Here is a 26,721-nt window from a genome sequence, read left to right as displayed (position 1 = left end):
CAGCATAGTGTTCTTGATGCAGAAAGAGAACAACAATAGAGATATAACAGAAAATGATAAAAAAAATAATTTGGCTGAATTAACCGCAAGAAATCCAACACATAAGAGAAGAGTGTGTGTATAGATCGCAACCCCCACAAATGAACATAAGAGAACCAATTGTCAAGTATCAATTCTACCAGCATTCTACACTGTAGAGATTCCAGTACCTGTATAGGACTCAAAATCCATACAAACTTATTTAAACGACTAAGCCCCATAATTACTTTAAACCTATTTCAAATAACCTCAATAATTAAGATAATATTCTAAATAAACGAGAATTATTATCTAGCCCCCCAAATAAAAACATCAGATTTCTCTTTACTGTATATACATTAATCATGAACAAAATTATAAGACATCTTCAATAGTGTTACTTATTAGTTTTCAGTACATTGCTTTATAACTAAAATTTCTCTATTTTCAATTAGGAGCTGAATACGGGTCGGGTCTGAAACTAAAATTACAGATGGGAGATAGGGGGAGAAGAAAGACAAATAAGAATCCTATAGTTGAGAGAAAGTTGCCACCCAGAAGGAAGCATGGGAGGGAGTTATTAGTTGGCAGGAGTCTGGGACCTGCCTGCCTAAGCTTATTTATATTTTTTGTCAGGGCCAGCTCTGATTCCACATGCAACCTCCTCTCTTATTGTCTCTGTAACATATTTTGAATTTAGGCTTAGAACTCTTAAGCAAAGATTCAATACATTGATGTCTAAAATTTTCTATGAAAACTAAAGTTCGAGAGTATACATAACAGCCTACAAACTTACACGACAGTCATGTTCATTATATGAACGGCTGAACGCCACGCTTACTTGTTCTAATACAATCTGGAACTTCTAGACAGTAAATTTGCTGTGAAAGATGAGAAGTAGAAAGATATAGAGAGAGGCCGAAATGTTAGATATTTGGTTTTTGAATATTTATGTATTGGTCGGAAGGTAGAGGAGCAAAGGAGTATCCTCTTAGGTGTTCACAACATGCATGATTCTTGTATTTGTGGCCCAAGACTCTCACACTTCTCAGGTCAACATTTCCGTACTCCATATTGTTAACACTTAAAAGAATCCCATCACTACTGAAATTTCTACTTAGTTTTGTTAACAACAAAACTCTCCTTCATTTGAAGGAGAAAGAAGCTCTGTCTGCACAACTACCTAATAATACAGACTGCATGGCATGCCATTACAGTTCTGAATTGCCGCCAAATTCATTTGTATCTAATGAACCATCAGGCAACTTCCGTGAAAGGTATAAACAAGATGACTTGAATTAATTGAAGAATTCGCTAAGGGTCTAGTCAACAGAACCTTTGCACTATTCACTTCAAAGGAAAGATAATTACTCAATAGCATCACAAGTCAATAAAATTTAATGAAAAATATCACTACAAACAGTAGAGAGCAGAGTGATGAGCATGAGCCAGCTCTTGGCTCTCATAGTTCAACTATGTAAGTACAGAAAGCGACTCACATTATCATCAGGGGGATGAATCCCTACATTATGCATGTCTAGGTATCTGTAATCAACATTTGCCATAGGTAAAATGTTCCCTCAGAATAAATTGACAAAGGAAAGGCAATCATCCTGCAATTTCCACATACGTGTTGCGTACAGTTTAAGATGTGTCGCGTAGGTATCCATTCAATCTCTTAACCTCAGATCTTTTTATGGCCCAGGAGTAACTAAAAATACCTACAAGCAGGGGCGGAGGTACTGAAGGCTCCCACTGTCATGTAATTTTCTTGTTTTTTCAATCTAAAAATGAGGTAAGATTCCTCTTGTTTTCTTCTAACAATACACCTCATACTTAATGCATTTAAAAATGGACTAACCAGATGTGGTTGGCATGTATAGATAACCTTCAGGACGAACAAGTTTCTGAATATGACTTTCTAACAATGTACAATAATATAGTTATGGCCTAAGATGAGCACAGAATTTATATATAACAAACAACCTTTGCAAGACTCGGAAGAGAATCCAATTGATTAACATTCCATCTTAGTAAGAACATATCTCTTGCTCTGTCTTTGTGTTGCTTTGTGACTTGTTCTCTCCAGCATGTGAAGTCAGAGCAAACAGAGATAAGGTATTATCCCATTCCACCCTCAAGGAGATGATAATGTGCAGATACATACCCAAAACAAGGTACAAGTGGAATACAGGAGATCAAGAGTTGTTAACTTATATGCCAAATAGCTTTTAGAAAACTTACTAAAAGGTAAGATTGAGGTAGATAAGCATTCTAGCATATTTTGATGAGTACTTGTGAGTTATGACAAGTGCATAGTCTTTTTTTTTTTGCCAAGAAACAAGTGCATAGTTTATTCTATATTTGGATAATATTATATTATAGATGACTTAATGATTTATTATAAATATAGTAACAAAAATAAATTTTGTAAATTACTTATTTGCGTTATAAAATTAGTTTTTTCAAAAAAATTATTAGTAAAGGTAAGTTGTTTGAAAAAGTACGTTCTATCAACTTCTGACTTTAATCTTCTAGCTTATTTTTAACTTTATGCTCGTCTCCAGCTTATTAGATAAACATTTTTTCAGTTTAAAGTCGAACATAGCTTAAAAACGGCAACTATACACCCCAAAATACTCATAATCCCAACTAAAGTTCCAAGTTATTCTAAAAAATAATCTAAACCCCTTATTTTCTTGCCCGTCCTTTTTCTTTCTATACATATATATCTAAGAGGATGAGTAATATTTTTTCAGGACCCAGTAGATTAGGAAAGTACAGATAAGATATGCAAGGCATGGGATAAACTTCTCGATCAAAGTGCAGCGCGCACTTGTAATTACTAGCATGTTACAAATGGATATTGTAAAATAATACTAGTTGAAGGTTATAGCTTGATAAAATGTTCGTACATTTTCGTATGAAAATGAACTACTCCTTAACATGCATGAAGGAAAGCAAGTACAGCATGGCAACGCGCAGACATCCAGCACATTAAAGTTTCGTTTTACTCTCTCAATCCCACTTACCTACCCAAACATATCTTTCAATTAATGTTCCTCTACTTAGTTGCTCTTTCCTCTTATATAAACTCTCGTTCATTTTTTCTATCACCATCTCAATTTCTTCACTTCTTTCTCTTGATTCTATATAACCACTACTCACATCTCTTCTCTAGAGATACATATCAGGTTATATATAAATCAAATAACATCAATATATACAATACATGAATTTGAAAATGACAGTTTTCCAGGAATTCCTTAACAAGTGGCAAAAGATGGGTAATAGTGTCGCGCCTACTGCTGACTGTGACAACTGCTGCCAATGGGCATTGTGGCGCTTCAGGCATCAGGAAGAAGAAGACTATATTCCCAGAGATGTCCCGAAGGGTCACTTGGTAGTTTATGTTGGTAAAGATTACAAGAGATATGTAATCAGAATCACTTTACTTGACAACCCGCTCTTTAAGGCATTGCTTGATCAAGCTCGAGAGGAGTATGATTTCACAGCTACCTCAAAACTCTGGATACCTTGCGATGAGGACGTCTTTCTCAGTGTTCTTCGATGTGCAAAGTCTCGATGGCATTAAAATGTCATTTGGTCTTTAAGGAGACATTAGACAGAGCTCTTCCCCATATCCTAATTTTAATCGTTAACTTTGATTCCTAGTGCTATCTTCTTGTATGTTCTGCCAAGTATTGAAACTGTATATCTGTCTGACCATTGCACTTAAAAGCATAAAGTATATTATAAATTGTAGAGTAGCAGAATTTTGGGGAGTGGGAGATTAAGAATTCAAGAGTTTCAACTCCTTTGTAGCTTAAGGAACTTGGTTTGCGTATCTACTCAATGCCACACCTCTCTCAAATTTCACTATGCAACTTTAAACACTTGATATTAGCTTGTAGGGTTTAATAGATCTCTACTTTCTACGGTACCAAGTACAGTAGATATCATAATTTATATAAAGCAACTAAAGACGGATATAATCAGACTACCACCGAAAGAATATGGACCGCCTCACAGTAATTCTTTTAACACTACCGAATTATAGAATGTCCTGTTCTCGACCTTAATAGCAGCAAGATTCACAAGGAGGCAGCATACATGTTTTATTATTCTGACAAGTTCAAAGAGTAGAAAGCATTATATTGCTTTCCTGATCAATTTCATGAATGTTTAAAAGGAAACCAAAAATGGGGTTGATTTTTAAACTCTCTGGGAGCAGGGTATGATTGTAATATTTCTACACTCAGTAACCAAAACCTAGATGTGAAGACTTACGGAACTGAGAATAAATGCAGATGAACATCAAGCATTATGCAATTATATGTCCCGACTGGGACAAGTATTTGGAACAAGTGGCACCGACAAAATATTCTGAGAAAGACTAAGGAGTAGTTGCATCCCTACTTTAAATTTCTCTTCTTAAACCAATATGAAGCTTGGTATCAGCCATAGATATAGTTCACTTGCTCATGTTAAACAAGAAGCATAACCTCTCCAAACAAAGATAATCATTATATCCCATGAGAGATGTCCATGATAAATACTTAACAGTGGTATCTTTTATATAACTCATTGAACAAAAATAATAATTCTATAAATTTCATTAAACAATATTAAAACATCAATTGCTTATATAAGAAATATGGAGCAATCTACAGTCCCATAAGTAACTGGCTTATGCATTTGGTTTAGATTTTAGGATGGTTTGTTATATATGACAACTTTTTGGGCCTTGCAGCTGCTCTTCAGAGATTCTAAGCACACTGAAGTTTGCTCAGTGTGCTAAACTCATTAAGAATCATTTATGTCAACTGCATTGGTAAATCTAAAACATTTAGAATAGGTTAGTGATCAAGCTCTTGTCCTATATATTTGTGGGATGACGTCCACCATGCAGAACATTAATAGATTATATTGCGTCGTTTTCTATTACAAAATCATCTAATTGAGGAAGTTAATTCAAAAAAGTACTTTTAAATTCCCTCAGGCTACTGTTAGTGAAATGCTTCTGGAGACGTGCTTGCTGTGAGGATGCCAATTCAGCAACTCAAGGTCCTTTCAGTTTTTCTAAATCCATCTATGATCAAATTTGACCAATATTTAAAGAAAAAGCTTTAGTTTTATGCGTGCAGGTGTATAAAAAATACTAGTTCTCTAATAAATTGACATGTTATCAGAAAGTTTTAGTTCATGAATTAGAAAGAAAAAAAAATGTCATCATATATACAATCATATATAATTAGAAAAATATGAATTACATTATCACAGACATGCATTTGTTCCAACCAACCATGTCAAGAAATTCTGTAAAAGCAGTAGATAACAGCCAAATAAACATAACAAATCAAGAAAAGGTTTATCAGCATTGCACAAACGAAAATCAAAAGATATTCTCTTTTATTTAGTTCATCCATATAAATCACCAGAAACAGAATCCATAACAATATAAAACCGAGAATTACCGGCTTAGAAACAGTTATCAAGAAAGACAAATTAAGCGAGCAGATAAGATATCACAAATAATCCGCATGCCTAACCTCAAACCAAATCACCTAAGCTTCTCCTTCCCGACTTTCCTCTTAGCAGCCTCATTAATCTTATCCATGTAACCTTCAATTGGCGGAGTCAGAGTTGCCATAAAACTATTCATAGGAAATGGAGCAAAATCAGGCACTAGCGCAGCCTTCTTCAACTCCTCCGGTAATGCCTCAATCGCTGCCTTCTTACACTTCAACAAATTAGTCTCCGCAGCCTGTCTAGCCCTATGTTTCCTCATCAAAATCCTCGAATACTCTTTCGCAAGCTTCTTCCCATCCTCAGCAGTCAACTTATACTCGGGTATCTCATCCGCATTCACTAAGCCTAGAGTAATCAAATCCAATCCAGGTGTCCCAATTATTCCAGGCTTATCCTCTTCCTGCATTTTACTCTGCTTCTTCAGCTTCTGTATCTCGAGTTTTCGAGATTCCGAAACAAGCCCCATCTTCTCACGCATTGCTTCCCTGGCCCTCTCCTTGGGTTTGAGATGTCGGACAGGCGCAGTTGCTCGGAGACAATCGTCGACCATTTGTTCGAACTCCGATTTTCTCGGACCCGGCCCTTTGGAGGAATCGGGTGGGGCAGCGCCTTTCTTGGTGGAGACAGTAGAGCGTTTAAGGATTTGACCCGTTTTGAGCTTGGCTTTTCCTTTTGCTGTTCCACTCACGAAGCATTTTTGGGTGAATTGATAAGCTAGGGTTTCGATTTGGGGGTTTAGGGTTTTTAGTTTTCGCAGGGCTAACATTCTTTCGCTTTGTTGATTTGGGGCAAGTTCTAGGGTTTCTGTGGGGGGTTCGTCAACTGCAAATATAAACCCAAGGTCCAAGGAGCCTCAGTCAGTCAGTCTACAGTCTACACATCAGTTAGTGTCAAAAAAAATATTGTACCGTTTGAAAAAGTGTATAGAAATAAAAATGTTTTAAGTAATATTTTGATATCTATATATTTTAGTAACAATATAAAAAAAAATTGTCATGATATTTTTTATAAGATTTAATAATGAAATATATAATCGTTTTTCATAAACATTACTCCCTCCGTCCCAATGAGTTATATATATTTGGTGTAGATACGGAGACCAAGAAAAAACGTAAAAAATGAGTAAAGTTATCTGAAAAGTGGGTAAAGTGGCGGACCCATTTGTATTTAATTATAGATTTGTGACTGTGGAGGAAAGTAGTGGGTGTAATAGTGTGTATATTAGTATTATAAAATGAAGATAGTTGAAGAAAATAGTTGGTGTAATATTGTTTTACATTGTTAAAAGTTGCTATTTTAGGAATGTATAGAAATGATGGGACATTTCAAAGAGGAAATTGTATGGAAATGACCGAGACGGAGGGAGTAACAAACAACTTTTAACAAAAGTACAGATTACATATTAAAATAAGTCACCGTCTTGAATCACACCGATATAGCCGTTGAGAAAGATAATTTTAATTTTTATATTTTCATCTAAAATTTGAAAAAACAGAACGGAAATATTTCAGAGGCATCGCTTTTGTTTTATATAAATATATTTAGATTTATTATAGGGGTTCAATTTGATAAAAGATCGATTTATTAAAAATATTTTTCATTTTTGATATACGCCTTTTCTAAAAATTGGTCATAATGTTGGAAGAAAAGTAAGATTTTTCGGTATCAAAATCAAATTCTGATTTAATATTTATTAAGATAGATAACTTTTATTTTTGATATATTAAAAAAAGGTAGTTTTGAAAACTTTCTTTTATTATTCTGAAACTAAAAAAGCTAATTTTTATTTTTTATATTTTTCATCCAAAAATTCGAGAAAATTAGAAAAAAAAAACGGAGTTAAGTCAGAGGCACCGCTTACACCCCTCGCTTCTCCTTTATATAAATATATTTAGAAAAATAGAACGGAGCTATGTGAGAGGAGTCACCTACAGACCCATTGTTTCTTATATAGGTATGTTGATCGTTAATGATCTCATAAAATTATAGTTGATCAAAATCCAAATGATATGAATTTTAGTTTGATTATTATCATATCTTCGTGTTTTTGGTATGTTATCAGAATTACTATTACTGTTAATGCAAACTCTTTAAATTAATACTTGATAAATTAATAAACTCTCTAAAATAATAAAATTTGTCCGGTCCCGACCTGGGCCAATGTAAAAAAATTGAAAATTTTGATAAAATAACAAGATAATAATTTTTTGAGAGACGCTTTTATAATTTTCGATCTAAGAAAATCATAAATTAATGATTTATAGAAACTGAGAAAAATATATTACAATATGCTGAAATACCATTCAATAGTTGCTTGTTTTTCTTTTGATTTCGCAACTCCTTTAAGACGAGAAGACATGTTCAATTCCTGAAATTATTAATTTATGGGATTTTTACTATACATATTGTACGACAGTAATGAAATTTCCAATTGCAAGTAAAAGAAGTGGATCCAGACCGTCCCTCACTCCCTTCACTAATCCCCTCGTTTCATCCTTTCTCCACTAACGACAAACTGTACGTAGTACGTACTTCCATACCCGTCTCTCTCCCATCTCCCCCCTCCCCTCTCTCTCTCAGCATCTCTCTCCATAACATTTGCCGTTTTATATATAAAAAAACTGTCCTGATTATTGTAAACTGAGCAGAGAGAATACAGTAGCATTCAAGGAAATATTAACAAAATATAGTAGGTGTAAGTAAACGTGGAAGTTCCTCAGCAATTAATATAATGACCTTTCACATTCCACCTATCATTGCCATTTCACACCCTCCAGTATATACTATTTATCCTATCACTCTTACTTTACCAAATAGTTACCTTCTCTCGCTAGTACTGTTTGTTTCTTATCAAGTTTCTTTTAATTTGTAGGCTTGAAATCAACTATCCGAGGCTATTTTGGTGAAATTTAAGGGTTAGGTTATGCTTTTCTTATGTTTATACTCACGTTTTTCACATTGTTCATGTAAAAAATCATCCTAAGGAGTGCGTGTTTACGAGCGGAATATACCTGATAATAGTAAGATTAGGTTATTTGCCGAATATGTTTGGTTTAGTTTAGCTTCACGATCTGTTTGTTTATTTTATTTTGTTTTCTTTCCCATGTGTCTCTTGGGATACAAGGAATACATTGTTTGAGATTATCATCATTCCACTATGCCCTATACTTGTTGGGTTAGCAGTTGATTGTCAGGGACCTGTTAGATAACATACTGATTTTTGGTTGTTGGAGGATTATAACAAATTTCTAATATGTCCGGACAAGAAACCCGTGAAACTTAAAAAAGGGGCTGGACGTATTAAAAAAAGTTATATTCCTGGTTGCCAGATATTCATCTCACGACCAGAAAGAAAACGTGTTACTTTACAAGGTCCCTGGTATATGACTGTCAGGGACCAGTACCCAAACTTGTTTTTGTATACGAGTCCTCTGTTATTGCAATATTTTACCTACTGGTATAGTAGTGATTTGCTTTCACTTACCTTTTTCACGTATTGCTCTCCAGTGTAGTATTTTCGTTGTTCGATTTGGCTCCATTGATCCGTAGAAGAGTGAAACGCCCTATTTAGTTGGATTGGGAATTGGTAGGTAATGGACTGACAAATGTGAATAAAATCGGAGGCAGAAGAGAGAATGGAGAGTATAGATATATGTTTGACATGCATACAAAATAAACATTTATTTGCTAGGTAATATGTTTGGGTTTTAGTTTAAAACTAGGGACGTTATGGACAAATGTCAATAAGATAGCACTTTTTTGTGTCATCCCCTTGCTATATATTTCTTCCACCTAATTGGGACAAAATGGTTTTGAAGGATAATATTAATACTCAATAGTGAGGTGTTCTCTGGGCCCAAATTCTTTGTATTGAGTTGCATTAGAGGCTCCTGCGTTCATATACATACCAGGAGCTGGTTAATAAATAATTGAATAATTTTTAACTAAGTCTGGAAAATGTGAAATTTTCATGGTTAGAGTTATGTCTCAAGAGATTTGTAGAAAAGTTGGGAGAAATTGACTTGGTAGAGAGGCCAAGTACCAAAGCAGTGTACCTATTTGAAAGAATAGCTTGTGATTTTGGAGAACAGAAAAGAGTAGTTTCTTAAAACACATAATACAGCAAAGATAGCTAGTTGTATTCGAAATCTGGAATACTTAGTCATATATGTCACCTCATCAATTGGAATATTGGCAGAAGTTATACGCTTCACTTAGCTTCATCCATCTGCAGTGGGGAACAGTATGTTGTCCGATATGTAATATGTATAGACAGATATACTGTCTTCTCTGTTGATGTGCATCGTCTCATCATCATCTCAGTAGGGGTTTTCTTTAGGGTTTCATGTTTTTACTTAAATTATTAACTTATTGTTATCCTTTTTTGTACACAGCATTCTATAATTTTGAATCAAGGACCAAGACTGAGAGGTGTAACATTGTCAGGGCATACCTTTTTGCATTTCCAGGTGTCTGATCATTTAGAGCTGTATTGATTTATTTTTTCTTGAGGTGGAACTAAATGACGGTGAAGAAGCAAAAGAAGTTAAGTGGCCATACATTCAGAGCCTTATTCAAACGCAGGGCAGTAAAAGCTAAGAGACCAGGTGAGTGTGTCATTGACATCTTCTGTGTGGATATGTATGGTGTTTCATACAATGCAGGCTGCAACTATACACATATTCATCGTTTACGCGATATATCTATTCAATTTTTTGAGGCTCTTTAAGCCCCAGATTGTTGTAAAGCCTCTTATATATTTGTTACAGTAACTCATAATCATTTTATATGTACTACTCTGTATCAAGTGCAAGAATCACATGGAATTGTCATGATGTTACTTGTTTTTCCTGTGATAAACTTTTCTCTTAAGTTCTTATATGGACTAGGAATAAATCTGCTGTTAGGAAAGTATAATTGTCTCATTAGGAAAGTATACTTATTCAGTTACTCGACTCTTTCTTGGACAAGCAGTCACAAATATGTTGAAGGAAACTGTTATTTCATAACTTGGTGATTTTATGTACGCCTTCAGTTCACTTGTGTGATCTAACATTTTTTTTTTTGTGTGCATCCCTACCAAAACTCGCAACTGGCTTGATGAATAGTACTGATACATCTCCTGAGAAATGATATATATCCACACACACATTTTATTTATAATTTTTTGTTTAGGGGTAGGGGTTGCACATTGGGTGTACTTGATTTTTGGTCCTTGATTCTTAGGAAGTGATATCTTTTGTTTAATATATAAAAATAACTATTTGTATATTAGTTTTGCTGATTAATTTGTTTTTACTGTTTATCTTTATTGAAACAGATACACCTCTTGTAGTGCCTGATAGTGTAGCGGATTTTCTGACTGAACTCAGTGCGTCTTCTGAGATAAAAAGGTACTTGGTTCTTATTTTTCGACTATCTAATCTAGTATTATATACCAAATTTAAGTGTCTTAGACACATTGGAATTCCAGACTATATGATTTCTTGCGCCTCAAATATATTTTTCCAGGATTTTAACTTTTAATCATAAATTATACGTCGGTGCTAGTAGACACAAACTCTTTCATCCATTGATTATCACCGTTTTAGTACCTTAAGGCCATGTTTGTTTGGAAAGATTATAATCCCCGGTTTATTACCCTTTTTTTTATTAATTTTAAAGGATTATAATCCCATGAATTCATATCACCATCGTTGTTTATTTCAATTCAATGGGATTATAATACCTTGTGATCAGAATATATCAGTCTAATTTGTAGTCATGAGTACCTAGAGCTTGTGATTATGTGTAAGGACTGTGGGGGACGAATTATATTACTCTCTATTCTGTGTGTTTATCTGAAACCAATAAAATTAGCATGATCATGGCAATATGCTTCGAGGGGAAGAAAGCATGACCTTGCAGTGTTCTAAAGATCAGTTACACCGAGGATAATACAAAGGAAGATGCCTCTATATCATGTAATTTAATTGCTCCATGTTCATGACAACTCGTGATATTCTGTCAGTGTTATTATTATATAATCCATGATAAACCCTAACAATAACTTGTTCAAAGGGAACACAATTAATATTATCTATGCAATTTGACCGATTTATATTTTCTGCATCTTTTTCCCATGATAATCCCCGGGTTATACTTGTAACATGCCCCGGCCTCATATAATAGCAACACAAAACCATTGTCTTTTAGTTGTGATTGTTCTCCTATCCCCTTATTTTTTTTCCAGATAAGTGTTTGTTTACTTTTAACAGTTGTAAACATACTTCTTGTTGTTTGCAGGGTGGATTCAATTATGCAAAATGCTTACATGCAGAATGTCGAAAACAATCATCATGTATGATGTCTTTCCCTTTTATATGTTGTTCTTTTGCATTTTATGGTCTGACCCGACTTGTTTTCTCAGTTTATATACTAAATCATTGTCTAATACATTCTATAGCCATATTAATGTCTTCTAGGCTCTAGCTATGTCAAAACTGAACATTTGAATTTTACCCTGATGCATCCCAATATTCTCCTGCTGGTTACTAGATCAATTATCATTCAGCTGTATTAATTTTTATAGTTGAATAAGATGAAATTAGAACTTAACATATGCTTGATCTCATCAATATCTGTATGTTCTTTGAGCCAACAATAAATAAAATGTAATAAATAATGTTTGGTTTACAAAATCCCCGTGAAGCTACAATCATAAAATCAAAGTTTAAATATTAGTCTCTCTGATACCATATGCGACAACCTGGGTCAAATCCCGAGTCTTTTTCGAAAATAGGTTCAAGTCCCGAATTCCAAATCGGAAAATAAGCCGAAGTATACAGTCCCAAAAGCAAAAACAACTACTTGGATGATCCACAAGCCCACCACAGGCTCCCAAAAGATCATGATTTGTTGGTGCAATTGGTAGTAGACTAGTAGTACTTATGCTTATAAACCGAACTAAAGTCTCCATACTGCTCGATGTGGGACTGGGATGTTACACTCTTGGACTTGCACTTCCTTACCCTTTTTACTGATAATTATTTTTCAATTTTTGACTTCTCTTTATAGTGAATTATATGACCGGACAATTAAAGATTGCACATTGTTCTTATGGATTTTGTTGTAGGATGACAGTGTAGCTGAGGCAGAGCTTTCATGTTGTACCAAGTCTAAATTATATTTGGATATTGGAAGTCGGCATCATAGATGTGCAAATTGCATGAATGGGGGAACGCTTCTGTGAGTAACTCTATATCTATCCTTTCTTTGGCTTAGTGTTTTTTGGACATTATTCCGTACATGTCTGTATTTATGTTATTACTTGTAAAATGTTCCAGCTTTTTATATTTCATATTCTCTTTTAAATAGCCCTACTTTCTATTTTCTTACCCTCTCTTTTAGGACAGCCTGCTTTTGTTAAATACTTTCATCCACATAGAGTATCACTGTATCACTGTATTCACCTTATGTTTTTGTTAAATTATATGTTATAGAGAACGATCTCTTATGAACCTTCTTATATCAGGAAATGCAGTGGACAAGGATGCAAAAGAAGATTCCATCTTTCATGTGTCAATCCTTCTTTATCATATGTCCCTCCTGGGGTTTGGCACTGTAGTTGGTGCACAGATCGAAAAATTAAATTTGGCATGTATTCTGTGTCTGAAGGAATAGAGTCTATCTGGGATGCTAGACCGAGTAATATTCTTTACTTTTTTCCTTGTGCTGTTTTTCTTGTTAGGATATACTAATAATGCAGGTACCCATGTCTTATCAGACACGCAGGGGCAGAAAGAATATTTGGTGAAGTATAAGGCTCTTGCACATGTCCACAACCGCTGGTTGTCTGAGGCACAACTGATTTCTGAAGCTCCAGAGTTTTTCAGAAAATTAAAGAGAATAAATCAGGTCCAGTGTGTTATTACTCTCATCTTAAGGTTAAACAATAGATATCTATATGCCATTATGATTTTGTATTTTATTCCAGATCAAAGAGAACAATGTAGAGTGGACTGTACCAGATCGTTTGCTCGATAAAAGATTGATTGTACTCCCTGAAAATGACAGTAATGTTTCAGATTGCCATTATGAGTGGCTTGTGAAATGGAAATGCCTTGGTTACAGTCAAGCTACATGGGAATTGGAGAATGCTTCATTTATGAGGACTCCTGGGGTTATGAAGCTCATGGATAATTTTGAAAATCGTCATAAGAAATCTGATAGAGTAGTACATTCTCCTGAAAAATCCAAGGTAATTTTGAAATCATCCAATGTATTATTTGATAATGTTGGTTAGAATTGTTTAATCTGAAACATAATAATCCATTATCTAATTGTAGGAGTGAGTAATTTCTGATATCGTTCCCACATTGTTTCATATGTTTATTTAGAAAAATAAGATAGTACCCCCCCTTCCCAAACTTTTAGATAGTAGGCCGTGTGTGCCTGCACATGCTTGTGGAAGCAACATTAGTATTTTGCGAATCTGAAGGACTGTACAAATTTGATTATAAGAATGCCCTGTCATAGGTCTGCATCAGTTTTTGAATTACATGACTGCACATTAATTGAGAATTGCTCTAGATAAAACATCTATCCGCCTTTATATTTGTTAGTCTAGAGAATCTTGCTTTTGTGTCTCTCTAGTCTCTATTTGGCATAAATATATTTTGAATAATTTGTTGATGTTATTTATTCATTCATATTGAAGCTGCAGGGAAGAGGAAGAACCTTCACTGAACTGTCAAAGATGCCACTTCAAGGGTCTCCTGATATATGTAACTTCAATCTTACTTATGTCAACAAACTTCGTGAATATTGGCACAGAAGCCAGCATTGTCTTATAATTGACAATCAGGTTTTTTGTTTTCTTATATTATTTTCTTCTTCCTATGCTCTTTTGTTGTGTCTTAAAAGTCTGTGCTAATATGAATTAAAACTTTAAATCTATCTACAAACATAAATTGCTGTTTATTGCTGGAAATAGGTAGTTCCATTCCCTTACTTGTCTTGTGCCCTAATATATGCAAAACCTCGCTGGAGGTGAAGCCACTGCCAGTATTCTCCCAAACTCACTTGATCCTGTGAGATGCACGCTTAAACTCTTGCAGTCTTGCTTAATATCCAATGCCCATTTAATTTAAGCTTAAAGCTCCGAATTCACTTTATTTTGAAATGACCAACCACTTCTAGAAACCAGTATACCACTGCTTAAGTATTTATCGGATGTGCTTGTCACTTCTACTGCCCTTTTAAGATTAAGGGATCAACCTTTAATCAGATCTGACTTCTTTAGTTTGTGGCTGTTTATTATAACCAACAATAATTACAATATATTAACTGCGGAAAAGATTTTTAGATTCTTCTAGAAGAAGATGACGGTTAAAGAAAAATTTAGTTGGTATTTGTCTTTCTATTATTATGGGAACAAGTGTATTGTTCACAACACAATACTGGAACTTGTTTGTCTTGGACAATATTTGTTACTTGGTTATTGCATATGGTATCTCTTTGAGCTTTATTGATACTGGAGCTGATCAGTTGAGCAATCTTACAGGAGAGAGTCGTAAAGGTGGTTTTATTCATACTATCTTTTCAGAGATGTCTAAAGCAGCCTTTTCTCATAATAACTGCAGCAAGTGATCTACCATTGTGGGTAGCACAGTTTTCTCGCTGGGCATCAAGTGAAAATATAGTAGTATACATGGGGAATAAAGACATTCGATCTAGTATCAAAACCTTGGAATTTTACAATGAAGGTGGTTGTATAATGTTCCAAGTTCTTCTAACACTTCCTCAAGTTGTTGCTGAGGTACTTTTGACAAAAATTACTTGTACTATGTAGATTTACTAGGTTACTATAACTGATTTTGATTTTAAACAGAGAGAAAACTTTAAAAGCTGGTGCCTGCTTCTCTTTACCCCACCTTAACCTTGCTCTCTAGTTTATTGATGCAGTTATTCATTTATAGACCAATACTTTCAGGTTTTACCAGATAAGTGTTGGCAAGCTAATATATATTATAGTATTGCCATAATATATAAACAAGACCAAGTACTGTGTATATGACAAATAGAAGTCCTATATATGTATGTATGTATGTATGTATGTATACAGTGACGACTTATATGATAATCAGTTCATTTTTCTTTGTAATTGATTTTTAGATGTAAGCATGTTTCATTATGTATTTTCTTTTAGAATTTATTACTTAGTACTGATACCAGACAACTCGAAAATACTCGAAGTCCTGCAACCATAAACCATGTGACTAGCAGATCCAGAACTAGAAACTTAAAATAAATTTTGAATATTTTACAGGATGTAGAAGTTTTGGAAGCGATAAAGTGGGAAGCCATAATAATAGATGAGTGCCAACGACGCAGTGTTTCGAATTGTTTGACACAAGTTAAGATGCTCGCTGTTAATATGAGGCTGTTTACCGCCAGTCATGAAATAAAGGTATGCATACCACTGTAACTAGCTTTATTTTTATATTACCTTATAGTTAAGTAACCAATGTGTTGAATGTTTCAGGATAAAAGGCTCAACTATGAAGCTATGCTTTCCTTGCTTGATCCAAAATTTGACCAACCTTCTCAACAGACTGAGCCTAATCTGGAGTTTTGTGATTTAAAAAAACGATTAGCACCTTTCGTTGCCTTTGAGTGCAATTATGGCATGTCCAAATTTGCTGAATACTGGGTTCCTGTTCATCTTTCTAATGTCCAAATTGAGCAGTACTGCGAGTCACTTCTTTCCAACACTCTGACACTTTGCTCAAATGCAAAAATTGATTCTGTTAATTCTCTTCGTGAGCTTCTCATTTTGACCCGAAAGGTTTGTCAGCAATTCTCTATGTTAATGTTATTATTTTGGCATCTGATGTTATGTATGAATTGCTCAATTTGAAGTGTTTCCCGTTGCTATTTAATTAAAGATATGAATGCCCTCCTTATCTTTGTCCTTGTTTCCGATTAGTGCTGTGACCACCCTTTTCTAGTAGATCATTCGGTGCAAAGTTTTCTTGCTACTAGTCTTCCTGTGTCTGAATCCTACCATTTGGACCTTGGAATAAAAATCAGTGGCAAGCTACAACTTCTTGACAAAATCCTTACTGAGGCTAAGGAGCGTTCACTTAAAGTACTAGTCATGTTTCAGGTATCTGGTTTGATTTGATTTAGATTAATTCGCTGTTCTTAAAGCTTTATTTATTGTGATACTGGATACCTGATTCTCTTGCTTCTTGGTAACAAGATAAAGAGATTGAGGGTTTGAGCCTTAGTGTAAGAAAGTGCGTTTGAGGATGAGATTTGAAGTTCCTTTCTTTATCTTTGTTATTCCCCAAACACTAGTTTTTCTTTGTCTTTTATATATTGCAGTCGCTTGGAGGTTCTGGACAAATATATTCAGTTGGAGATATCTTGTCTGACTTTGTCCATCAGCAATTTGGCCAAGAGTCTTATACTAGAATTGATAGAGAAATAATTCGCTTAAAGAAGTATGCACCGCAGGTTATCAACATGGAAGATGGTGGAAAATTTGTCTGCTTGATCGAAAGTCGTGCATGTTGTTCACGCGTCAAATTTTCATCTCTGGACATGGTTATCTTATTTGGCAGTGACTGGAACCCAAAAAATGACTTGCGTGCCCTGGAAAAGATCACTATCGATTCACAGTTTGATCAAATTAAAGTCTTGCGCTTATATTCATCTTTTACTGTTGAAGAACAAATACTTGTTTTAGCAAAACAAGGGGAGACATTTGATGGCAATGTGATGCATATTGGCCGAAGTACTTGTCATCGTCTGCTAACATGGGGTGCCAACTACCTATTTAATAAGCTTAATGTTATCCATGATCGTGATTTGCCAGTTTTACAGTTAAACAATGAATCTCAACAGTCTCTGTTGGACGACGTCTTCCATGAGTTATTGGCCATATTCCCTAAAACTTTTGAGACTTCTGATAGTATTAAATGCTCAATCATTTCATATGTACAACAGATTGAAGGAGCATATAAATGTAATACTATGCTATTTGGGGAAAAGGAATTTCCATTGATGCAAAATTATGCTGTGATAAAGCAAATTATGGAGGATGAACCACCACATGTCCTATGGTCAAACTTGCTTGAAGGAAAAGAGCACAAGTGGAAGTATTTACCTGAGCAGTCACCAAGGAAAAGGAAAAAGGTTAAATATTCTTTGGACTTGCTAGAAGAATCTGCAACTCAAGTAATTTCTTCTAAAAGAAATTGTAATCGGGGAATTAGTAATACAGGAAACCGGACAAAATCAATTATAAATGGTAAGGTACCTGCTCCAAACAAAAAGGACCAAGGCATCTTTTTTTGCATTACCTTGTTTTCATGAAGTAGTTTTGACGTATTAAAGCACGATCCATAATATCCCAGTATCCTCATGAAAGCCTCTTGCTTGTACAGGAAAATTTAAGCATTTATTCGACAGGACTTTCAAAAAATCACCACAATCAACGAAGCGTATGCGTGCTGTCAATCATGCAAGTAAGTTATCATCTGCCCCTCGCAGGTTAAGAAAAGCAACACAGAAGGGGAATGGAGCAGATGAAGTGAATTTAGGAGAACATGATATGCATGATGTCAATCATGTAAGTAGCCCCTCATCCTTGCCTCAAGGACCTGCTGTGGGAAAGTTTAAGCATTTATTGGGCAACACTTTCAAGAGATCACCATGTTCAACAAAACATATGCTTGCTGTCAATGATGCAAGTAAGCCTTCATCTGTATCTTGCGGGTCTAATAGCGTTTCACAAAAGGTCAATGGAGGAGATGAAGTGACCTTGGGAGCACATGATATGCACAATATCAATCATGCAAGTAGCCCTTCGTCCATGCCCCAAGAGTTTAATTGCGCCTCACAGGAGTTCGGAGGAGATGAATTGACTCTAGGAGAACGTGCTACACAGAGTGGGCAGTACAATAAATCTCCTTCAATGAGGGGAGAATTGTCTTCTGATAGCTTACTTGCACTGCAACACCAAACCAATCCTTGTCAACTTGGTTCATATCCGTTGCATCAGGTGAGCAGTAGTCTGCTTTTTTGTAAATGGTGCTTGATAACTATATGTTCTAGAAGTGGAGACAAGTATGAGTTGGAACACATCTAATTAGAACTAATGGAACTACTGCAAAGGCTGCAAAGCTTTATTATGTTAGAAGAAGATGACGTTAATATCTTTGAAATGATTTTTCAAACCGGCATATGTTATTATATGAACTTTCATATAATATATACACTTTCAGGTTTACAGCTGTCCATATATCATGTGAACTTTCAATAGTTTCTACTATAATCATATATCTTTATGATGGGAACACTCTCGATCTAACCATGACAACTTTTTCTCCAAAATTTTAAGTTTTGATGAAAATTGATATTCCAGGTCATTTTATTTCTAACTGATATTAATTTATGCTGTTGCAGCAACTTTGCTCTCCTAATCCACCTCCTGAACTTCCAGAACGACCAATTGTAGAAGAGATGTCAAGGCTTCCTTCAGATGTTTATCCTGTCTCAACTTTGCCTTCACAAATGTCCGGAGACATCATCTTTGAACATGGTAACATTAATCTACAACACCCCATGACATCTGAGGCCCTTCAGTGCATACCACTTCAGATGGAAATGGAAAGGGGAAAACAGTGCATTGAGCAAGCTGTAAAAATATGTGAAGATATGGTTGGTCCTTAATGTTTTCAGTTGTATTCTTTGGCAATTGGCTGCTAACCTTCAAAAAAATTAAAAAAAAATACATTTAATGACTAATTACTGTTCTTTGTTTGTAGAAATTGAGACTCATTTCTGACCGCGACAAAGAGATAGCTGAGATACACAATAAATATAATCTGCTCTTTCAGCAAGCTGAGTTGACTTCAAAGAGACACGTGCATGATCTGAAAATACGCTACGCAAAGGTTTGCAGAACCCAGTTATTGGCCAGGGCGTTTCTACAAATGAACTATCCTGGCAACCAAGATTTGTTGCTAGCAACGCAAAAAGAAGGTAATTTAGGCAATATATACATCATTATAGTATCAAACATGTAAACAAACTTGATGAGCGGCGACATCATTTATCTATTAAAGAATTCAGGCCGAAATTTAAGTGCTCTGGGACTGGACCGAGTAGGGAATTTTATATTATTTGTGACACTCCTTCATGGTCTTTTAACCTGAACAGTTATAGATATCCCTTCAAATAGGCAGGGAATGTTGCACCATCCAAAACCCTCATATCAATACTATTTCCATCAGGTCTAGCTATCAACTACAACCATATCTCTTGCATGCACACAAACTGCACTAACAACAAATTCTTCAAATCCACATCCATCATTTCAAAGACACATGGTGTGCACTAATTAGATTCATTTTGGTGTATCAGTTTGTAAAGTGTATATGTGCTGTTACATGCATTTTCTATATTAAAGAGCATGTTGCTTACTTATAGACACTGTGTTTATTGGACAAAACAGGTCACCTGTGTGGTCAGCCTGTAACAGGGGCTACCCCAGTGCCAGCCGTTGATGATCAGTCTTCCATGGAACGACACGCGGTTTCTGATCACATTCCCCAATCAGACAATATGGTGAATCAGACGGCAGTTATATACCCTGCTGCTGAAGTGACGATTCCAAGAATTGAACAGTCTTTGATTGATCTGCGAATGAATAGCCTAACACCTGTGACTTCTTCAGTGGAGGCAGTGGTACTTTCATCGTCAGTTCATAGTGGGGCAAGGAACATGTCTTGTTTCTCTCAGTTGCCAGCTTGCCATGTAACTGATTTACAAGCAAATCAAGCCATGCAGTCTGGTCGATTTGCTCGGAATCAATTCCGCAACAATGCCCCTGCTCCCCACCTTAGACATAGTAGACTGTCAAATATACCGATTTCTAATCTTCCAACCTATCCGAATATATTGCCAAATCCACAGTTGCATCAAAATTTGACTCCTGTACAATCTGCTTTCCAATCTGGATCATTGCTGGAAATTGTTAATCAGAGAGTTGACGAGTTAACAGTTGAGCTGCCTGAGCTGCCGCAGCAACTAGATTCCAGCAATTTCCTTTATTCAAGCTTCTGAAGTCATGAGTTGTTTGCTGTGTACAGCTCTACACTGCAACTCATGGTGTTCTCATCCTGCACATAGGCCATAGGGAACTATTAATGGTCAGTTTAAGTTTAGAAGTACAAGGTATAGAAAACACGTATCTAGTGCCAATTTTGCTAACGTTACTCGGAATAGAGGCCTTAGAAGCTGCTGCTAGTTGTATATCATAAATAATTTCATATGAATAGGATTCATATTTAACAACAGAACTTGTGTTTGATGGTCTCAAATTTTGTGGCTCTATCCTAGTGACCATTAATTTCAGGTGGTAGGAATTTAAATCTGGGGACAAAGAAGATAAATTTTGTACGTACTTAGTCTCCTTAGAATCGTATATACTGAGGGGTGGGAATTCGGGCACTTTTAAAATCTGAGTTATAAGCCTACTTTTTCTGTCCAGTTAGGTTTTTTATGTCAATGATTGGAACTTGGCATCTGATTAAATATACTTCTATAAATTATTTTAATTTTGTTTCTTTTCAATAAAATATAAAATTTAAATTTTTATTTATAGAAAGAAATTTTAAAAACTTTCAAATTGTAGTTTTTTATTTATCTAAATTAATTCTTTAGAATAACATGCTCTTTTTCTTCATGCATCTTGATTTATATCCGGCTTGAAAATATGATACATGTTTCATATTCATTTTGAAAACGATAATATAATATCCGATATGAGCAAACATACACCCACTCAAATTAAAGTCTCATATAATTTTATATAATTTTTCATAACATGATCCTACTCGAATACCCAAATATGATCCACTTCATATTCAACTCGAACTCATATACTCCGAGAGTATGTTTGGCTACTTATTCTAGAAAATAATACTTATTTACAGGATAGAGAATTAAGTCGTTTGTTCTCTGGAAAAATTTACGTACTATTAAAAAGCCACAAGGAAATAGAAAATAAATATGCAAATGCTACCCTGTTCTTTGTAAAGAATAACCGCAACAATCTGAAACCGATTGAGTAAATAAATTATGCCCATCCATCATGGATTCCGGTTCTTTTTCATGCATGATTTACAGACCGTGCGTAATACAGAGAGTATCCCTTTGCCAAATATGTAACAGTTTTTCCACAAGTTGGAGTGGAAGTCAACGAGTGAGATGTCCCAAATAACTTTAATTCATCACCAGTAACAAGTGAGTCTCTCCGTTTTGGGGCACGTCAAATGAAGATATAACTTGCTGTAAACACTCACAATGATGTGTCTTATTCCCGTCGAAAATATAAATGAAGCAAAAACATCTACAAAAAATGAATCACAAAGTACCAATATCTTGGCAGCCCCTTCTGCAAAAATTTAAACTATAAGCAGACTCCAATCTTTAAAGATGATCACATATTGCTTTTGTAAAATCGCTTGTTGAGGAAGAGCCGCCTAGGTCAGCAGTTCGGTATTTCCCTTCAGCAATTGTGTCGAGAATGGCATTTTGAATCCGATCAGCTTTGTCATGAAGTTCAAGATGGCGCAACATCGAAACAGAACTCAAAAGCAGTGCAGTAGGATTTGCCTTGTTCTACATGAAATCATTATAAAAGCAGAAATCTCTAATCAGCTTAACTTAAAATAAGTAAAAGCAAATATATTTTGTTTACAACAGCTTAAATAAAAATCAAAATGTCGTCTTAAAGAAAAAGTAAATTATGAGACCACAATGTCTTCATTAAAGGAAGAAGAAATATTAAGCATATGCCAGAAAACACAAGGAGCCATATGCTTTTCAGCTCAAAGGAGGTGAAAGCTCTATTAAGACGGACTGGAATGGACCGATTCACTTTCAAGATGCCTTGGTGTTGAAATGGTAGACATGCACAAAATCTGGTGCTAAAGAGCATGGAGTACGTTTTTGTAGGTTGGAAACACGAATAAAATCTAAGTTGGTGGCTGAATAAGCCACATCAGATTAAAAAAAAAGGAACACCCTCTCTGGTCCGTGTCTGGAAGACTCTCTAGAAGTCCAACAATTTGGGGGAGCTTGGAAGAAACTCTACAATTCACAGTCCAACAACTTGATAGTACGTCACTACCTCAATAAAAAACGTATGTAATAGTTTATTTCCCGACCAATTTTAATGATCCCTAAATTCCATTGCCCATTATCACCAAAGAAAACCCAAAATATCTGAGAGTGCCAGACTTCTTAAATTGTTTCTTATAACTTCGTGAAGTTTACACCCAATTGAAATGACCTTGTATAATTTGACAAGACAGACTTTTGAAGTGTAAAGGTCTATAAGCTACAGAGTAACTATGAAATAGAACATGTGCAGTTATCTTCCCAGATATGACAAATTAGACTCTGGGAGTCTTGGCTCATATGTCATGGACTAACACAACAAAGTGAGACTTCACTTCTTCAGACCACTCCCACCGCAAGACGTAGCCACGCAAACAATCACATAACTCACTTAGAGAATAGAGGCAACATAAACATTTGCATTCTCAAATTAAACTAAATTTAACAATGTTACTTTGCTAGGGGAGATGTTAAAAATACCAGGTTCGAAAGGGGTAGAGTTAAAACATAATAGGTCATGGGCTCTTCACATATGACTTTCTAATGTAGACATAATGGCTTAATTTGGCAAGGAAAATGAAGAAAGAGCAGTGTTGAGGATTAATGTTACCAACATGACCTTTGCACTGTACTCCAACACAAATATAAGAAATCATGACCATGGAAGGTTTTCATGAGTTAATAAAAAATAGCTTAAAGTTCACAAAAGTATTCTGAAGGCTAACCTTCCCGGCTATATCAGGTGCAGAACCATGTACAGCCTCTGCAAGAGCAACACCTCCCTCGCCAATGTTGCAGCTGGACAGAAATATAATGTAAACATTTTTTTGTTATCCAAATACTTTGGTAGGGGGATTGGCTATAACAATAGACATATACCTTGGTGTTAGTCCCAGGCCTCCAATGAGACCAGCACACAAGTCACTAATAATATCTCCATAGAGGTTAGGCATCACCAGGACATCAAAAAGAGCTGGATTCTTGACAAGCTGAAGATGCATGTGAATGACACTTTTGTTAATCTTTACTTCCATAATATTTCGTTTTAAATAACTTAAGATACAACACAGATAGAAACATATAATTGCAAAGGTAACACCAAAGCTAAGAGCTTGTCATGACTCAGTGCCCCAACATACATAATATCAGAAGTTCATAAAATTTGATTTGTACCATCATACAGCAATTGTCAATGACAACTTCCTCGTATTTTATTTCAGGGTATTTCTCTGCAACCTCCCGACAACACTGAAAATAGATGTACATACCAAGTAAGTGAGACCGACACAAAACAGTCATATATTCGTATTGACAATTAAATTCGGAGAACCTTGAGAAAAAGACCATCAGTTTTCTGCATAATGTTTGCTTTGTGTATTGCAGACACCCTCTCTCTTCCATGAGCCTTGGCATAGTGAAAAGCATACTCGGCCACCCTCAAACTTGCCTGACGAGTAATAATCTTGATACTTTCTACTACCCCTCTCACGACCTAAAATCAAGAACAGATAGCAATATTTACAATCAATGCAATGCAGCTAGTTATTTCAGCTATAATTGCAAAACCAAATAGTTTGTGTTTAGGACCAAATTAAAATTGGGCAAGAGGCAAGCCAATATTCCATGGAGTAACTAGGCAGGCAAAGGATTATTCAATCTGATAGGTAGGCTTGAAGATGAGAAGCCTAGAGAAGGTTTTTTTTATTATTATTTTAATCTTCAATTCATCAAATCTCATTCAGTTATCTAGATTGCCTATGTTGCTTTCCATGCACTCATGGCCCTGATATGAACTCCAAAATTATTAAGTTGTTGCAGCAAGAACTAGACGTAACTGGATACCAAGTATTATCTGGTGATTTTCTTCGCTAGCTTGGGAGTAGGGAGATTGTACTTTACAGTGTTTTTTCATTGTGCTTTTACCAGGTTGGTGCCGATTTGGCATCCTTAAGAATGCAGAAGTCACTACATCATAACAACAAAAGAAAAGTAAGATATAAGATTATACTAGCCTGATGTTCGAGACCACTGTACTCTCCTTCAGTGTTTTCACGTATGGTGACGAGGTCTACATCATCATAACGAGTCTTGTAGCCAGGGAGACTGTAGCAAGGCCTAACATTAGCATAAAGGTTAAGCTCTTTCCTCAACGTAAGGTTCAAAGAACGATGCCCTTTCCCAATGGGAGTAGCCATTGGTCCTTTCAAACCAATCTTATTCCTTCTAACTGATTCTAGACTTTCCCATGTCAGAAAACTCTGAGTTCTGGGATCTACTTCTGTTCCCACAAAGTGCTCTTCCCATTGAATTGGCACCTCGGCAATTCTAAATACCTGTACAATCAGCGAGAACCTTCAACAACATTCGACAAAATATCATGTAATCAAAAGTACATGTCGCCATCTTGACACAGGCCTATTGTATATTAACTCGTGCTAATCTCACTAAAACATCTCAAACTTGCCATAAAATAAACGAAACCATGTCTGACCAATTTCAATTATACAATTCAATTTTCATTCCATTCCACTTACCAACAGAGATTTAAAAACAAATAAATTCAAGAGTAAAAATAAGAGTGGAATCAAATGGAGAATTAACTTCATACAAGAGCTCCAGCTATTATCGGAAGAAAAGGCATTTTAAATTAGTAATGTTTCTATAACATATACACGAAAACTTCACTAACAAAACTCGAACTTTTGTGTACCTAAGTATATGTGATTGCTACTTTTTAGTTAGTTATTAGTTACTTGCATAATTATAGTATGTGAATGTGAGGCTATACAGAAAAACATACAAACGAAACATCCACATAAACAAAAAAGTCTATCCCTAACAAGCGATTGATGCAATATACTAGTAGTCGAAAAAGTATGCTAACAATCTATAGTTCTGGAACAACTGCCTCAACAGAATACAAATTATAAATCCTTACACACAAAAAATAGAAAACCTACTTAATAAAATTAAGTCAAATCGGGCTTGTGTATACATATGTATACATAGAGCTACAAGTGAATGCATAACCTAACCCTGACTATTAGTAAAAGTGGCGATATATAAAGAAGCGCACCTGTTTAACGGACTCGGCGATTTCGGGGCCGATACCGTCGCCGGGGAAAAGAGTGGCGGTGATGAGATCCGACGAAGAGGAGAAAGATCGCTGAATTGAAGGAAACGCGCCGCCGGCTGAGAAGATGTTACCGGCGCGGTTTTGGAGGACTCGTTTGACGATTCGAGATGCCATGGCTGATTTCTCCGGCGGCCGGGAAAAACGCGTAGAGGAGAATTGTCAAGGAAGAAGATTAAAAGTAGAATTATTAGGAAATATACAAGGAACGATTTATTTATTTAAATAAGTAGTGTGTATTATTCTTGTTATTATTATTATTCTTTGAAAGGAAGGAGGTGGTGGAAGGGTGTTCTGGTCCAATGTCCATTACGACTTGCCAGGGGCCAATGCCTACTGATCTACTTGAAAGAAACCACGTTGGACGCATTTTTGGAAAGTAAAATTTTTTAATTTTGAATTTTTTATTACAAAAAATATATATATATCAAATTTAAACTCTAATTTACAAAGAATTTTCTTTCTAAAATAATAACTATAGTTTTACAGTTAATATTTTTGGAAATCTGTATCACAAAAGTTACATGTCAATCTATTCGAAGATAGGAGGGTAAATATTTATCTTTTGAAATAATTTTTATTAAAAAGCTTATTAAACACGACAACTATTGCTTAAAATTATTTTATATTCATAAAAAATTATGAAATAATTCTCTAACTATGTATCAAACTAACACAATAAATTATCAATTACGCAATATTATTGTCTTGTTGATGTACAAATGATTTTTCTTAGGAGCTTTTATAATAAATAAAAATATTAAAATGATAAAAATGGAAAGGAAAAGAAAAGGTAATGTCAATCATTAACCTAAAGTAATGGCCGCCACCCATGATTATAGTGTTTTAAGTGGACTTTG

General features: G+C 35.2%; 4 protein-coding genes across 10 annotated transcripts; 2 read left to right on the top strand and 2 right to left on the bottom strand.

Annotated features, from left to right (window-relative positions):
* The first annotated feature begins 2,963 nt into the window (after nt 1-2,963).
* On the top strand, nt 2,964-3,874 carry LOC108226934 (protein SMALL AUXIN UP-REGULATED RNA 12). Its single transcript, XM_017401926.2, has one exon. The coding sequence runs from the start codon at nt 3,251-3,253 to the stop codon at nt 3,611-3,613; it is 363 nt and encodes a 120-aa protein (XP_017257415.1). The 5' UTR covers nt 2,964-3,250; the 3' UTR covers nt 3,614-3,874.
* Nucleotides 3,875-5,409: 1,535 nt separating this feature from the next.
* Nucleotides 5,410-6,415, bottom strand: LOC108225097 (uncharacterized). The gene has a single exon (XM_017399912.2). It carries the CDS (start codon nt 6,314-6,316, stop codon nt 5,582-5,584), a length of 735 nt encoding a protein of 244 aa, XP_017255401.1. The 5' UTR covers nt 6,317-6,415; the 3' UTR covers nt 5,410-5,581.
* A 1,532-nt stretch (nt 6,416-7,947) lies between these two features.
* LOC108224404 (uncharacterized) lies at nt 7,948-20,937 on the top strand. 7 transcript variants are annotated; one of them, XM_064080544.1, is made up of 19 exons: nt 8,095-8,326; nt 8,423-8,465; nt 10,020-10,157; nt 10,871-10,943; nt 11,836-11,890; nt 12,665-12,777; nt 13,064-13,236; nt 13,316-13,446; nt 13,526-13,789; nt 14,249-14,395; nt 15,095-15,349; nt 15,860-16,000; nt 16,076-16,378; nt 16,520-16,699; nt 16,921-17,848; nt 17,985-18,601; nt 19,006-19,260; nt 19,368-19,584; nt 20,057-20,937. In XM_064080544.1, exons 3-19 carry the CDS (start codon nt 10,073-10,075, stop codon nt 20,665-20,667), a joined length of 4,548 nt encoding a protein of 1,515 aa, XP_063936614.1. In that variant the 5' UTR covers nt 8,095-8,326; nt 8,423-8,465; nt 10,020-10,072; the 3' UTR covers nt 20,668-20,937. The 7 variants fall into 7 exon arrangements, with proteins under 7 accessions (XP_063936612.1, XP_063936614.1, XP_017254499.1 ...); XM_017399007.2 differs by having other exon boundaries at nt 8,096-8,326; nt 9,945-10,157; XM_064080542.1 differs by lacking the exons at nt 8,095-8,326; nt 8,423-8,465 and adding an exon at nt 7,948-8,067 and having other exon boundaries at nt 9,945-10,157.
* Nucleotides 20,938-21,669: 732 nt separating this feature from the next.
* LOC108228086 (isocitrate dehydrogenase [NAD] catalytic subunit 5, mitochondrial) lies at nt 21,670-26,204 on the bottom strand. The gene is made up of 7 exons (XM_017403569.2): nt 25,805-26,204; nt 24,741-25,061; nt 24,059-24,220; nt 23,902-23,976; nt 23,608-23,717; nt 23,454-23,526; nt 21,670-22,227 (listed from the first exon to the last, which is right to left on the bottom strand). The coding sequence occupies exons 1-7, from the start codon at nt 25,976-25,978 to the stop codon at nt 22,036-22,038; spliced, it is 1,107 nt and encodes a 368-aa protein (XP_017259058.1). The 5' UTR covers nt 25,979-26,204; the 3' UTR covers nt 21,670-22,035.
* Between the last annotated feature and the right edge of the window lie 517 nt (nt 26,205-26,721).

The sequence above is a fragment of the Daucus carota genome, chromosome 6 (genome assembly GCF_001625215.2).
Source record: "Daucus carota subsp. sativus chromosome 6, DH1 v3.0, whole genome shotgun sequence".
Classification (NCBI taxonomy): Eukaryota; Viridiplantae; Streptophyta; class Magnoliopsida; order Apiales; family Apiaceae; genus Daucus; species Daucus carota.
The sequence above is the reverse complement of the archived record's forward strand: the minus strand, read 5'-3'. Positions and strand labels throughout refer to the sequence as shown.